General features: G+C 40.7%; 1 protein-coding gene across 1 annotated transcript in view; it reads right to left on the bottom strand.

Annotated features, from left to right (window-relative positions):
- Positions 1 to 578: 578 nt before the first annotated feature.
- Positions 579 to 14,889, bottom strand: part of LOC309543788 (uncharacterized protein) — a gene marked incomplete at both ends in the record, with an annotated part of 34,356 nt that continues 20,045 nt past the window's right edge. The window contains one exon of the mRNA XM_082276225.1: positions 579 to 591. Within this exon, the coding sequence (XP_082132351.1) occupies positions 579 to 591 (13 nt within the window). The remainder of the gene's footprint in view (positions 592 to 14,889) is intronic.

Below are 14,889 nucleotides of genomic sequence, written 5' to 3'. Positions count from 1 at the left end.
GGCAGCCATAACAGGAAGACAGTATATTCTGGATATGCTGTCCCAAGGCTACAAGATCGAGTTTTCGGAGCCTCCGCCCGAAAGGTTCTTCGTCACAAACCTCGCAAGAGATGCAGGCAAAGCCCTGGCTATGACGGACCTGTTAAAGGACCTGATGCAACAGGGAGTTGTCTGTCTAGTACCATTGAAGGAACAACATCAGGGGTTTTATTCCCACATATTCCTGATAAAGAAACCATCGAGGGATTTCCAACTTATCCTCAATTTGAAACCACTAAACAGGTCAGTTCTGTACAGGAAATTTCGGATGGACTCAATTTTCACAGTCAGAACCCTGTTAGCCAAATGATGCTTTATGGCATCAATAGACTTAAGGGATGCCTATCTACATATCCCCATAGCCTCTCATTCACAGAGATTCCTGAGGCTGGCTGTAGATATGGGGAAGGAAACACTTCATCTTCAGTTCAAAGCCGGGGAGCGTGAACCCAGGGATCCCAGCTGGGGATCAGGCTTTTGGCAAAAAGGTCCTTCAGGCTGTGGTCCCTCCCTAAGCTAAGTAAGTCTCGATAATCCTCTCAAGGTGCTGTCCTGAAAGACGTTAAGGGAAAATTCAATTTAGATTTACCAGTAACTGGTTTTCCAATAGTCTTTAAGGACAGCAGGAGCCCGTCCTATTGTATAAATTTTGCTGTTATTAACCATATCTGTTTATGTGTTCCAGCATGGGCCGGAGGTACTCTTCTACAACTGAGGAATGGTGGGAGAAGCCTCCTTTTAAAATCTGATATATGGGGTGTTTCCTGTTGGTAAGAGGGAGGAGCCATCTCTCAAGGTGCTGTCCTGAAAGACAATTGGAAAACAAGTTACCGGTAAGTCTAACTTGAATTTTCATCTTATCTCCCCTTTTATTTTTCTCTATCCTCCTCCAGTAATATACAGTATATATATTGTTCTCCAGTCTTATTTTTTTACCACAATTACTTTTACTCCAAAACGTTCTTCTCCTATCCCTGTTATACTTTTCACCCCTAAATGATTATATCATCTCTCTAAATATGTAAACTACGAGACACAACAGTCATACACTTCATGTGCATTGTACTCTATATATGACGTTTCTACCAATCTTTCCATTTGTCATTTTCTATAAATAAAGAGTTTATACATATTACAGTATATGTACACACATTTTTTTTAAAATATTTTACAATAAACATTGTCATATAATGTCTATATCACAATTCCCTGGAGAATTCATCTTTTTATTCTGTTACTATAAACATTGCAAATTCTTTTTATAAAAGGATATATTTTGTTATTATTTTTATAATAAGCATAAGGGTTATAAAATGATTCTAAGGACTGATTTTTTTTTTTTTTACTTTTACAATACATGTCCATGGAGGATAAATATTATTTTTTATTTGCTACAATAATCACAGTGATCCATTCATATATAGATTTTAAAATTAATTTGTAGATAATGTATAATTTTTATAGAAATAATGGATTACATTCATGTAAGGGTTATACTGTACATCAGAGGATATATATTTTTATTTTAAAATTAAATTTATAAAAGGTTTTAGGATACATTTCCATAATGCATTTCATATCTGCTAACCCTAAAAAAAGATGAATGCCCAAAATATAAATGTTAAATTAGATAGAACTCTGAAGGATACAAATAATTTCCTGTTACAATAAACATAGTGGGTTCCATTTAAGTGTAATAAAATGGATGTCAGGTAATACCAGGATGATGCTTGCAGCTACAGGAATCATCTCAGTATATTTTTTTTCTACCAGCGATGCTCTTTAATGAAAACGAAATCCTAGCAGCTAAATTGCCACGGGATTGCTTTCACTGGCAGCGCTTTTTATCTTGATAAATGTGAGTGTTTTTTCATCTCTATAATAAAACAAGACTTTTACTGGTTTACACTGTGAGGAGCCTCTTGCTTTGTCTTTGATATGTGAAATCCCTGGATGTATATGTGATTGAGGAGTTACACTGAGTGTCCCCTGAGATGGTTTTGGCACCTTTTACCTGTTGATGACTACATTGAAGGAGACCCGCACGTTGTCTGATGTTCTAATCGTACTTTGTCCTTTCTGTAATAAGAAGGTCCTATCCATCTGGTGAGCCTATATGGTGTTACCTGGCGGAGAGGGTCCTATCCATCTAGTGAGCCTATACGGTGTTACCTGGTGGAGAGGGTCCTATCCATCTAGTGAGCCTATACAGTGTTACCTGGTGGAGAGGGTCCTATCCATCTGGTGAGCCTATACAGTGTTACCTGGTGGAGAGGGTCCTATCCATCTGGTGAGCCTATATGGTGTTACCTGGTGGAGAGGGTCCTATCCATCTGGTGAGCCTATATGGTGTTACCTGGCGGAGAGGGTCCTATCCATCTAGTGAGCCTATACGGTGTTACCTGGTGGAGAGGGTCCTGTCCATCTGGTGAGCCTATACAGTGTTACCTGGTGGAGAGGGTCCTGTCCATCTGGTGAGCCTATACAGTGTTACCTGGTGGAGAGGGTCCTGTCCATCTGGTGAGCCTATGCGGTGTTACCTGGTAGAGAGGTTCCTATCCATCTGGTGAGTCTATTTGGTGTTACGTGGTGGAGAGGGTCCTATCCATCTGGTGAGCCTATACGGTGTTACCTGGTGGAGAGGGTCTTATCAATCTGGTGAGCCTATACGGTGTTACCTGGGGGAGAGGGTTCTATCAATCTGGTGAGCCTATATGGTGTTTCCTGGTGGAGAGATCCTATCCATCTGGTGAGTGTATATGGTGTTACCTGTTGGAGAGGGTCCTGTCCATCTGGTGAGCCTATATGGTGTTACCTGGTGGAGAGGGTCCTATCCATCTGGTGAGCCTATATGGTGTTACCTGGTGGAGAGGGTCCTATCCATCTGGTGAGCCTATACAGTGTTACCTGGTGGAGAGGGTCCTATCCATCTGGTGAGCCTATACGGTGTTACCTGGTGGAGAGGGTCCTATCCATCTGGTGAGCCTATACGGTGTTACCTGGTGGAGGAAATTACACAATATTTTGGATTTCTCTTTGGAGAGTGGGTGGGGTCACCACTGTTTCTGCTGCATACACCTGTTGCACATTTTTATTTTTTAAATTATAATTTTATTTCACTTGTTGACTCTGATATCTTTATTATATTCCTTCTGGATATATGAGCTTAGATGTTATCGGCCCTTGGGGTTAAATGTAGAGTGGGACATCAATGCTCATATTAACAACAGCTAAAGTATTTTTTCACTCCTTCACTCCAAAATTTCATTTTTACATATTTTATGTTAATTCATTTTACAAATAATTTTTAAAAAATTTTTTTAAATTTTTAAATTTTTATGTCTTCATAATTTTAAAAGTTCAACTTAAATTCAAACATGTCCTTTATGTATATGTTTGTGCATGCATACTAAGCTAGACATGTATTACAAATAAGAAACAACATATACGTGTGGTACACAGCTATGTCCCCATGGAATAGCGTCTAGGAATGTTATTTCCGGTGTCCGGAGCTTGGTATGCATTAAATAGAGTGGACCGGAAGTAAATACTAGCACGGTTCAATAACACACCCATCAATAAAATAAGGTTGATTAGAATTAATTACTATTGTTTTTAAACATACTAATAAATGAGTTTTATTTAATAATCCTTTTAGCTATAATTCTAACTCATCCCACCGATTCTTATGTCGGATGTAAACACTTCCTGTGTGATACTTGCGGACACCGGAAGTGGTCATTCAATCTAGGAGGTATATATTGACGAGCGTGACGACGCGCACGTCCCTCCTATCTCGGTGGAAGTCTCGTAAGAGGAAACGCGTCAGAGAGGAGGCGTGTCGCGCCGTCACTCGCGTCATCCCGCTCGTCCGTTGCTGCAGCCGGACACGGGAGCGTTCCTGCAAACAATCAACGTGTATGCCTGTGATCCATAAGAGACATGTAAGTGCAATTGCTTGTATCGTTTTAATAAATCGGGGGTAATGCACTATTGGTCCTCTTGCATTCTTTACATATTCGTTGCGGAGCCACAAGGAGACATTATACTCTGTATTCGGATCGTCATACCAACAGACAGCCTACATTCTGAAAAGAGGAGATTACATTCCCACGTTCAAACCATATTGTTATCTGGTAAGCGGCTTATACACACACTTCGGGTGAAGCTGCATGGGGAGTGAGTGGTCGTCTAACACTTTTAACTCACGTATTAATCTGTCTATCTGGTAAGAAGAACAGCTTGTCGGTGGTGGGGATCGTTCCACGTGGTGGTCATTCACATTTGATTAAGTTACAGGACTCACATTTCGTTTCAAGTCACTACAAAGTTTATTTATTGGCACGTTGTCATAAGAGAATGGACTTTATATTTTGAATTCTTCACAAATATTATACTTTTGTATGCATTGTCATTTGTGATATTGTAAGTTTAGCACACCAATTCTTTTCTACACATATTTACCTACACATCTTGGTAGCAGCTTGACGCACGTTTATCAGCGCACCTTTATTTTTTCACATATCTTTATTACAGACTTTATTTTTATTTTCTGCACTTTTTATGCTTTGGAGTTAAGGCAACATTGTTTGTACCCATTTTTAACCACTTCAGCCCCGGAAGGTTGTACCCCCTTAATGAGCAGGCCATTTTTTGTGATACAGTACTGCGTCATTTTAACTGACAATTGTGCGGTCATGCGACACTGCACCCAAATAAAATTGATGTCCTTTTTTCCCACAAATAAAGCTTTCTTTTGGTGGTATTTGATCACCTCTGCGATTTTAATTTTTTTTGCGCTATAAACAAAAAAAGAATGAAAATTCTGAAAAAAAAAACAACACTTTTTACTTTCTGCTACAAAACATTCACAATAAAAAAATCTAAAAATCAAATTGTTTCATCATTTTAGGCCAACTTGTATTCTGCTACATGTTTTTGGTAAAAAAAAATCCCAATAAGAGTATATTGATTGGTTTTCACAAAAGTTATCGTGTCTACAAACTAGGGGAAAGATTTATGTGATTTTTATTTATTTTATTTATTTTTTACTAGTAATGGTGGCGATCTGCGATTTTTAGTGGGACTGCGACATTGCGGCAGACAGATCGGACCCCTAACTGACATTTTTGACACTTTTCAGGGGGACCAGTGACATTACTGCAGTAATCAGTGCTATAAATATGCTGATCATATGATTTGATCACCTCTGCCTTTTTTATTTTTTGTGCTGAACACAAAAAAAGAGCGACAATTGTGTAAAAAAAAAATATATATATATATTTTTACTTTCTGTTATAAAACATCCAATAAAAAAAAAATGTAAAAATCGAATTTCTTCATCAGTTTAGGCCAATATGTATTCTGCTACAGGTTTTTGGTAAAAAAAAATCCCAATAAGCGTATATTGACTGGTTTGCGCAAAGGTTATCATGTCGACAAACGATGGGATATTTTTATGGAATTTTGTAATTCATTTTTTTACTAGTAATGGCGGAGAGCAGGGATTTTTAGCAGGACTGCAACATTGCGGCGGACAAATCAGACACCGAACTGACACTTTTTTGGGGACCAGTGACATTATTACAGTGATCAGAGCTAAAAATATGCACTGTACTAATGATACTGGCAGTGAAGGGGTTAACATCAGGGGCAATCAAAGGGTTAAATGTTTCCCTTGAGGGTGCTTTCTAACTGTGTGGGGGAGGTGCTATTACTGGGGGAAGGCAGAGATCCATGTTCCTGCTTAGCAGAAGCACAAGATCTCTACCTTCCTCCCTGTCAGAATGCCGATTTGCCTTGTTTATATCGGCATACCGCCGTTCTGTGTATCTCAGGAACTGGTGGCTGGAGCCGTAGCTGCTAAATGGCTCCCCCTTTAGCCAATCAGTGCATGATCCCGCCTCTGGCAACACGTGCCTGCCCCCTGGAGCCCCCGCATGAACAAGTACGTGATTTTACACAGGGGAGCTGATTTGCCACAGTAAAAGTACGTTAGGCGGTCGACAAATGGTTACATGTGACATGTTAGGTATTTATATTGTCAGCATAAAATCATTTTTTACATTTTGTCAAAAGGTTATTATATTGTTTGTTTGTTTTTTGTACACTAAAATTCATTAAAGTGTATTTTTTTGAAACCCACCATTTTGTTCTGTAGGGCCTCTGCTTAAAAAAAAAAAAAAAAAAATATATATATATATATATATATATATATATATATATATATATATATAAAATGTTGGGGGGTTCTAAGTAATTTTGTAGCAGGAAAAAATGATGATTTTTCCATGTAGGAGAGAAATGTCAGAATTGCCCCAGTAGGGAAGTAGTTAAATGAAGCCCTAAAGGGTCCCGAGGAGGATACATCTTTTTTATTTCCCACAAATAAAGGATTTATTTTATATGAGGATTATAAAATGAGCTGCCTTCAAATAAGCATTTTATATAAAAAAAAAAAAAAATTATTGATATTGCATAATATTTTTTTGTTACAATAAACAAAGTGGATCATATCAATATACTGTAAGTGTATACAACTCTTCCTCCAGTGGTTCTTAACCTGAGTTCGATCGAACCCCAGGGGTTCGGTGAGTCATTCTCGAGGGTTCGGCGGAGGTCAAGACACACACACGACTCATATGATTCGTGATGACACGCCCCGCTCATTGGCTGCAGGTGATCATGCAACATCGCTTGGCCTATCTGTGCTGCAGGGAATTTGGCGCGCCCAGTAGTCGAATTGTAACTGTCATGATGGTACGTCGTGTGATTTCTTTCTTAATATTTTAATCCCTTCATACTAACTATGTCGAGCAAAAAAAGAAAGTGGTCGGATGAATATGTACAATATGGATTCACATGTATAACGGAACGTAATGGGAGTCAGCGTCCTAACTGCATGATTTGCAATGCCAAGTTGAGCAATTCTAGTCTAGCACCCGCAAAACTAAGAGAACACTTTCTTAAGCTGCATGGAGATGGAAAATACAAGAACACAACGCTCGCTGAATTCAAGGTGAGGAGAGCCAGATTCGATGAAAAGACTAGTCTGCCTGTTCTCGGCTTTGTACCCATCAACAAACTGATCCTCATAGCATTGTACAAAGTTGCTTACCTGATTGCAAAGCAGGGCAAACCACACACCATTGGTGAAACATTCATAAAACCAGCTGTGTTGAAGATGGCGAATATCATGCTGGGAAAAGCAGCTGAAGTTAAAAGAAAATTAAAAATAAAAATCAATAGATCAAAATTCACAAAAAGGTTAAAAACGAATTCTTAAAGGATAAATATTTTTGGATCTTCTCCAATAAATAATGAGGCTTACATTAATATAACAGTTATATTATGAATCCTAGATAATACATATTTTTATTCTGTTACAATATTACTTTATTTCATCTGTTACATTATGTACTGTGAATTTCCTTCATACTAAAAAGAACATAAATCCCTGGAGAATACTTTTTTTTACCTGTGACAATGAACTCAGCTGTTTCTATTCTATAATATAAAATAAATCCCTGGAAGACACAGATTTTTTATCTGTCACAAAAAACAAATCAAGTTCCCTTCACACAATGACTATATAACAAATCCCTGAAGATTGTATCATTTTTATCTGTTACAATAAACAAAGTGAATGGCATTAATATAAGCTTATAAAATCTTCTCACAGAGATACCGGTATATAATTTGTATCTGTTTCAATGAACACAGCGGGTTCCATTCATAAAAGGGAAAATCTGGAAGAATAATTGTATTTCTTTTACAAAAAACACAAAGAGCAAAATTCATAAAAGTGCTAAAAATGAGATTCTTGGTGGATAAATATTACATATAATACATATTTTTCATCTTTTACAGTAAATAATGTGGGTTACATTTATATAATGATTATATCATGAATCCCTGGAGAATTCCTAGTTTTATTCGGTTACAATACACATAACAAGTTCATAAAAAACAAAGTTATTTTAACTTGATTTCCAGTCCCCTTCCAGGACGGCTTAATTGAGATATAGGCTCCTCCCACCTAGCACAGGAAACACAATCTACATTAGTTTAAATACAGGTGAGAGGCAGTCAGTCCCCCTCAGTAATAATAAATAACCTAAGGCCATTAAACCTCACACTTACCACCCATAATACACACATCCTAGATAGGGCGGGAAGCAGCGCCATCCTGAAAGATGACTGGAAATCAAGTTAACAGGTAACAACTTCGTTTTTCCCAAGTCGTCTTCCAGGACGGCCTAATTGAGAACATCATAATAGAAACCATACCTGCTTAGGGAGGGACTACAGCCTGCAGCACTTTTCTCCCAAAAGCCTGGTCGCTAGCCAAAAGGAGATCCAGACGGTAAGGGCCCATGCACACAGGGTGTCAGAAAAAATGAGCTGCAGAGCCACTTCTAACACCAGGAAAAAGCAGCTGAAAAAACGTGCTTTTAGTAGCTGTTTCCATTGGCGTTATTGCACGTTTGGCCATGTTGCTTTTAGTAGCGTTTTTTTCTGCCTCCATTCAAAATCAATGGTTCCCTATGGGAGCCTATTGATTTGAATGGAAGGCGCATCGCAAGTCAGATCAGGATGATCCGACTTGCGCTCTGAGAATCTTGAGGGGGAACTAGGAAAAAAACGGCGTGGGGGTCCCCACCAGGTTCCATACCAGGCCCTTTAGGTCTTGTATGGATTTTGAGGGGAGCCCCACGCCGAAAAAAAACGGCGTGGGGTCCCCCCAAAAATCCATACCAGACCCTTATCCAAGCATGCAGCCCGGCAGGCCTGGAAAGGGGACGAGCAAAAAGCCCCACCCCCCTGGACCATACCAGGCCACACGCCATCAACATGGGGGGGTGTGGGTGCTTTGGGGCAGGGGGGCTCTGCACCGCCCACCCCAAAGCACCTTGTCCCCATGTTGATGAGGACAAGGGCCTCTTCCCGACAACCCTGGGCGGTGAATCTGTGGGTCTGCGGGCAGGGGGCTTATCAGAATCTGGAAACCCCCTTTAACAAGGGGGCCCCCCAGATCCCAGACCCCATCCCTATGTGAATGTGCAGAGCCCCCTCTGCCCCAAAGCACCCACACCCCCCCCCCATGTTGAGGGTGTGTGGCCTGGTATGGTCCAGGGGGGGTGGGGCCACTCGTTCATCCCCTCCCCTTTCCTGGCCTGCCGGGCTGCATGCTCAGATAAGGGTCTGGATTTTTATAGTGGACCCCACGCCGTTTTTTTTCGGCGTAGGGCTCCCCTCAGATCGATTGTTGCCATAAAAGTGTTTCTGAACAACAGCTCCCTTGTTGTAAATATCGTGTCCATCTTAAATTTTTTGTACAAAACACTGTTGTTGACTTCTTTTAAATTCATAACTAATCTGTATTTTCCTGATGGCTTTATTCTGATGAATACGTGAGAAAATAATCCCCCGTAGCCTCGAACTTGAGGAATGGGGGAAATGACCCTCTGATCCAGAAACTCCTGGATAAGACCATGGCACCCGCCGCGATTGGGTCCGAAGTTAGCGGGGGTCACCAAAAAACAAACTGGGGGTACTTGAGGAAATTCTGTTTTGTATCCATTCTGGATTAGATCCAGAATGCATTTGTTGGCTGTAACCCTTTGCCAGAAGGGTAAGAAGGCCCCCCGCCTCCCCCTTACTGTGCAAAGAGAGTCATTGTTTTTGTCTTTGGTCTGGGAGTGATTAAACAAAAATCCCCCTCGACCATTGCCTTTCCCTTGTTGCCAGGGCCTGCTTTGGTCCTTCCTGGCTGCGCCTTTTTGATTATTCTTCCTGAAAGAACGAAAAGGCTTATTGAACTGCTGTTTCTTCGGATTAGGAAAATCTTTCTTATCTGCCGACTTTTCCAATACCGAATATAAATCTTCATCGAAGATTAAGCCCCCCTTGAAAAGTAGCGAACACAACTTGGCCTTAGAAGCCGCGTCCCCCGCCCAGGCTTTAAGCCAGATCGCACGCCTGGCTTCATTAATGAGTGCTATACAACGCAATGAAAACCTAATAGCTTCCAGATATATTAGTGGCCCCACTAGAGCCCCATCTGTGGAGGAAGACCCGTTGCCTTAGCCTGATGATCTATATCACAAAACGCCTTTAATGGTGTATTTGGAGGTGAGTGGCCATTGCACCTATTTGTGGATTAGCTCACTTTAGTGACACACTTTCCCTATTGGCAACATTGGAGAATCACAAGAGTCACCATTTTGAAGCACCTTTGCACTTTTTGCACATGGACAAATTCTTTTTAATTTATTGATTATTATGTTCACCCACATCTGAGTGCAATTATTTATATATTTATTTTCACGTATCTAAGCACCTTATTGCTTTATGGCACTATGGATGCATGAACTGCTTATTTATTCATTTTCTGTGATATATACAGATATATTGGGCCGGATTTAAAGAAACTGCAGCTTCAGACATCCATGACGTGTTTCAGTTTCGCCGCTTTCAAATCAATTAACTGGCGCTGCGGCGAATTGGCTAGTGAAACAGCAATAATGAATTCCGCCGTCAGCGGTATTCACTTACGATCGCGGCTTCGCAAATTCGCAAACTTATGTCTTCGTGCTTATAGCAGATTCACATAGCGATGTGGGCTAGTGGATTAGTGCACACATCACGTCTGTAATTCATCTCCCTCTGCTGTAGGTTCGAGGCTTACCATCTCCACCTAACTTTTTTATTTTCTTCTTTTGTTTATATTTCAAAAATGTAACGGATTACATCATATATATTGCTAAATAATGTTACACTCAGAAGCACTTGCAAACTTACAGCATTTTAAGTGGTTTTATGATCTTGTCTGTGTGTCGAATCGACCTTATGATTGAAAGTAGCAAAGGCAAGTGACCAAACCCCTACACTACTTCAGGTCAAGATGAAACCTCACAATTTTACCATGGTCTTCTTCCCAGATTCCATAAAAATGTTTAGTTCTTTAGCTATATGTGCTTTTTAGCCTTAACACACTCCTTTTTTTTCCACCAAACAGCTTTATTCTGCACAATAGCTAAGTGCTTTGCAACTTCACTGCAGTTAACAACGTCATGGGTTCAAATCCCAACAATCACTACACTTGGGATCTCTTTTCACTCTCATTTTTTTTAGAGTTTTTTTAAACTATCTTGAATTTGGGGGGGGGGGGGTGTCCTACCCAAATTTCAAGCACATTAATGGAACCAACACAATTTTGATTTTATGAGTGTGGTCCTAGTTTTCTCGAGATGCAATTCTTTACATATTTACCATGGTTCTTACAATTTCTTGACCAATAAACATAGGTGTCTGATATTGGACTCTCTCCATATTTCAACAACACAGACCCTCATAGTCCAACACTACATTTGCCTCACACCTCAACACAACACTGTCACATCCCTACTCTACATTACAACCCCTCACATCACCAGTACAAGCAGCATGCAAAGTGCAAAGCTACGGCCTTGGCAGCTTAATGGGCCATAAACTAAGAATTTTTCAAGACTTTTTCCTGTAGACTTAACCAAACCATATAATATGAGGTCAAACCTCAACACTTTCAATTTGTATGCAATCAGGCAGGCCCTTGCACTACATAGAAAATGTCAATCTGAAGGATAAAGTCTTCTCTAAATCTTACAGTGTGGATGGCCCTTTTGTCTGTAGGCACCCACACAAAACAAAAAACACATGTTCCATTCAAAAGTCTTTATTTATTCTAGAATGACAGCATAAGGAGGGATGCAGCAAGATAATATTGTCACTCTCCAGTCCGTGTGCCTTTACAGCGCCAGCCCACGATCTTTGCTCCATGGCTACGGGATTCTGATGTCTTCCCCAACTTCATGCAGAGTTCAGAATCTATTCTGCACCTCTACCAGCTCATAGGGGACAGGCATGGCCAGGTTGCTGGTCAGCTTCCAAGCCACTTTGGAACTTCCAGGGTGTTCATGTTGGTCATCGATGCTGCTTTTGGCTATGTGCCTTACCAAATATCCACTGACCACAAAAGAAGATGAGTGGAGTCCATCAAGGTGGGTTTCTACCAGCTACAACCGCAAGCAGTACCACTCCTGGAGAAATAAAACAAAGGATAAGACATTTCATTATGAAAATCACATCTTAATGCCTGTTTGCTTCATTCTGAACTTCATTTAATTTCGACATCACGAGTGAAATAACACATTTTCTGCCAACTTACACAAACCAGAAATCATTAATGTAAACATTTGAATACACACCTGTGACGCCAGACAGCCCATCACCACAGGCTTCTCATGGTACGTGCCATGATTCCAAGATGTTCACGTTCTGGAAAATTAGAACACCATAAGATACCAAGCAGCCGTTCATGTTATCAATAACTACACAGGTGGCATAGACACAAATACACACCTGCCAGCTCTTCTCAGCCCTTTCCACTATTCACAATACCAACATGTTTATGGTTAGAGGTGCATGTTTTTGCTCAAGTAACACAATTTTACCAATGTTGACTACACTTTATCTACAATGGCAAGTGTCATTGGCAGATGATAATTACCCTCTGTCTCCCTGTGAGTGGCACCTCTGCTAACTAGCAAATTAATACACATGCCCTATCTTGACCGGTTACAGTACTTACATGTAAAGTGGCTAGCAACCAGGGTCTCTCTCTCTCTCTCTCTCTCTCTCGGAAGGTGTTGGTATGTCTAGCAAAATAATATTTTTTGTGGAATCTTATTAACCCCATTAACACACATGTTTTTTCTTATGAAAGAGTGTTGCCTTTTAGATGTTTACCCTGCAAAACACCATTGACAGCATTAATGGGTGCCGTCATTGGTAGGCAGACCAAGCCTTCTTAACCTTTGGGAGGGTTTAGCAAGTGTCCTATGAGCCCAGGAAAGCACTTTTGAATGTTTGGCCTCAATGCTTCATTCCTGAAGCTAGGAGGGCAATCTGGCCATAATAATTACTGCCTAAGGTTATGTACTAAACATGTTTTATTTTTATTTTTTTTTCAAAGAACATCAGGCCCCTCTTGACGTAGCAGCTGGAGTTGGATCAGGAGCTGGCGACGATTCTGCATCCAGTGCTGTGGTATGTGATATAAGGGAACAAGGTGCACATGTAACATTTCAATGGTAGTAATGATTTTGGGCTAGATGTGGCTTACATTGTGTGTGTTAAATGAGTGCTATGACATTCTGACGATGCACCAGCACAACAAGAGTTCTATCTTGAACATCAGGGAATTATGTTATAATTTGGTGTGCCACTAATGTTCCAAAAACATCCAGGACCTTTAAAGTCCGGCCAGTCTTTGATTTTCCAGGTCCAAATTCATGTGTATCGTTTGGTTGGGTTGTCCTGTTGCCGATTGATGGCAAGATTTTAGACAACATACGTAGATGTAGAAAGTCATTGGTGTAGTAACAGATTTACCAAAAGCATAAACAACCTACCACACCAGGGTTAATTGGGAACACCTTCATGTCGAAACTTTTTTGCCTTTGTCATATTAGTCCTACCAATATAATATGTACCCATTATCAGAAGTGTTGCTAGCTTGGATAATATTACAATGAACAAGTACTTATTAGAAGCACATCAAACTTTTCAACGTTCTGCTTGGGGTGTTAAGTTGTCAAACTAATCTGAACTATTTAGTCATGATGTTTGATAATGATTTGGTCTATTTCTTCTGCTTTCAGGTAGCCTTCGATGCAGAGGGATTGTCACCTACCCAACCTCGTCCATCTATGCTGGATGTAGCCGAGAGGCTGCTTGATGAGTATCGGATCCAAAATGAGTTAAGGAGGCGTACTCAGCAATCTACTGAGGTAGTACGTCTGCTCGGGCTCATACAGGAATCTGTAGCAACAATGGTACAGGTTCAACAAGATATGCGTAACAGCTTGGTAAGTTTAGCAGACCAGCATCAACAGGATCGGCAAAGTGTTGACACTCAGGTGCTGGCCACACGCCAATGCCTGTTTGGATCTGAAGATGCCCCATTGGCAGAGCCCTCCCAAACATCTCAATCACCTGCCACTGCAGGTTGTGGTAGTGGAAGGGTAATGCCAGTATTGGCCACTTGTCAGGCAGCTGGGGATGGGACAATTCCTCCTGTAGCCACTCCTAGCACTTCACACTCCGTTCGGACTCCCACACCCCTCAATGAGCAATCCTCCTGCACAACCTCATTGCGCACTGGTTCCACAATACCCCTTCCACCTGACTACATTCCATACACACCTTTATCACTTCACTCCTCCCCAGGCCGTCCTCCTTTTTTGTCACCAATGCGACATGTCGTTTCCCCCCGCACCGTGGACCACAACAACCAATCAACCACCACTCCCCACACATCTTCACAACCCTTGCACCACCAGCAGCATCAAATAGCCTCGGGGCAGCAACTAACAAATTTCATGGTAATGGCACACGTTCCCCATATTCCCCAAAGAGCAGATGGGACTATTGGCACAAGATCTTCAGTCTGGGACATTTCCAGGGTTCAACACCCTGCATCAGCAGCATCCTCATACACAAGATCTGATCCTAATGGGCCACTATACCACAACTTTAAGGCTAACCCCAGAGCAGATGGGACTATTGGCCCACCATTTGATGGCAGGAACCTTTCCAGTGTTCACCACACTGCTTCAGTCACCACCACCACCACCAACTTAATTTGATATTTTTTTATTTATTTGTGTTAGTTTTGTTAATGATTGTTACATTGGCCGATTTGTGGGGCCATTTTTTTGTTTAATTTGAGGGTGGCACAATATGATTTATTATAGTGTTTTTTTTTTTGGTGATGCAATTAAATTTTATGCAAAATGATTAGTTTGT

The sequence above is a fragment of the Pelophylax lessonae genome (assembly GCF_965119305.1).
Source record: "Pelophylax lessonae genome assembly, contig: HAP1_SCAFFOLD_350, whole genome shotgun sequence".
In the NCBI taxonomy this organism is placed as follows: Eukaryota; Metazoa; Chordata; class Amphibia; order Anura; family Ranidae; genus Pelophylax; species Pelophylax lessonae.
Note: the sequence above shows the minus strand (reverse complement) of the source record. Positions and strands in the feature narration are given on the sequence as shown.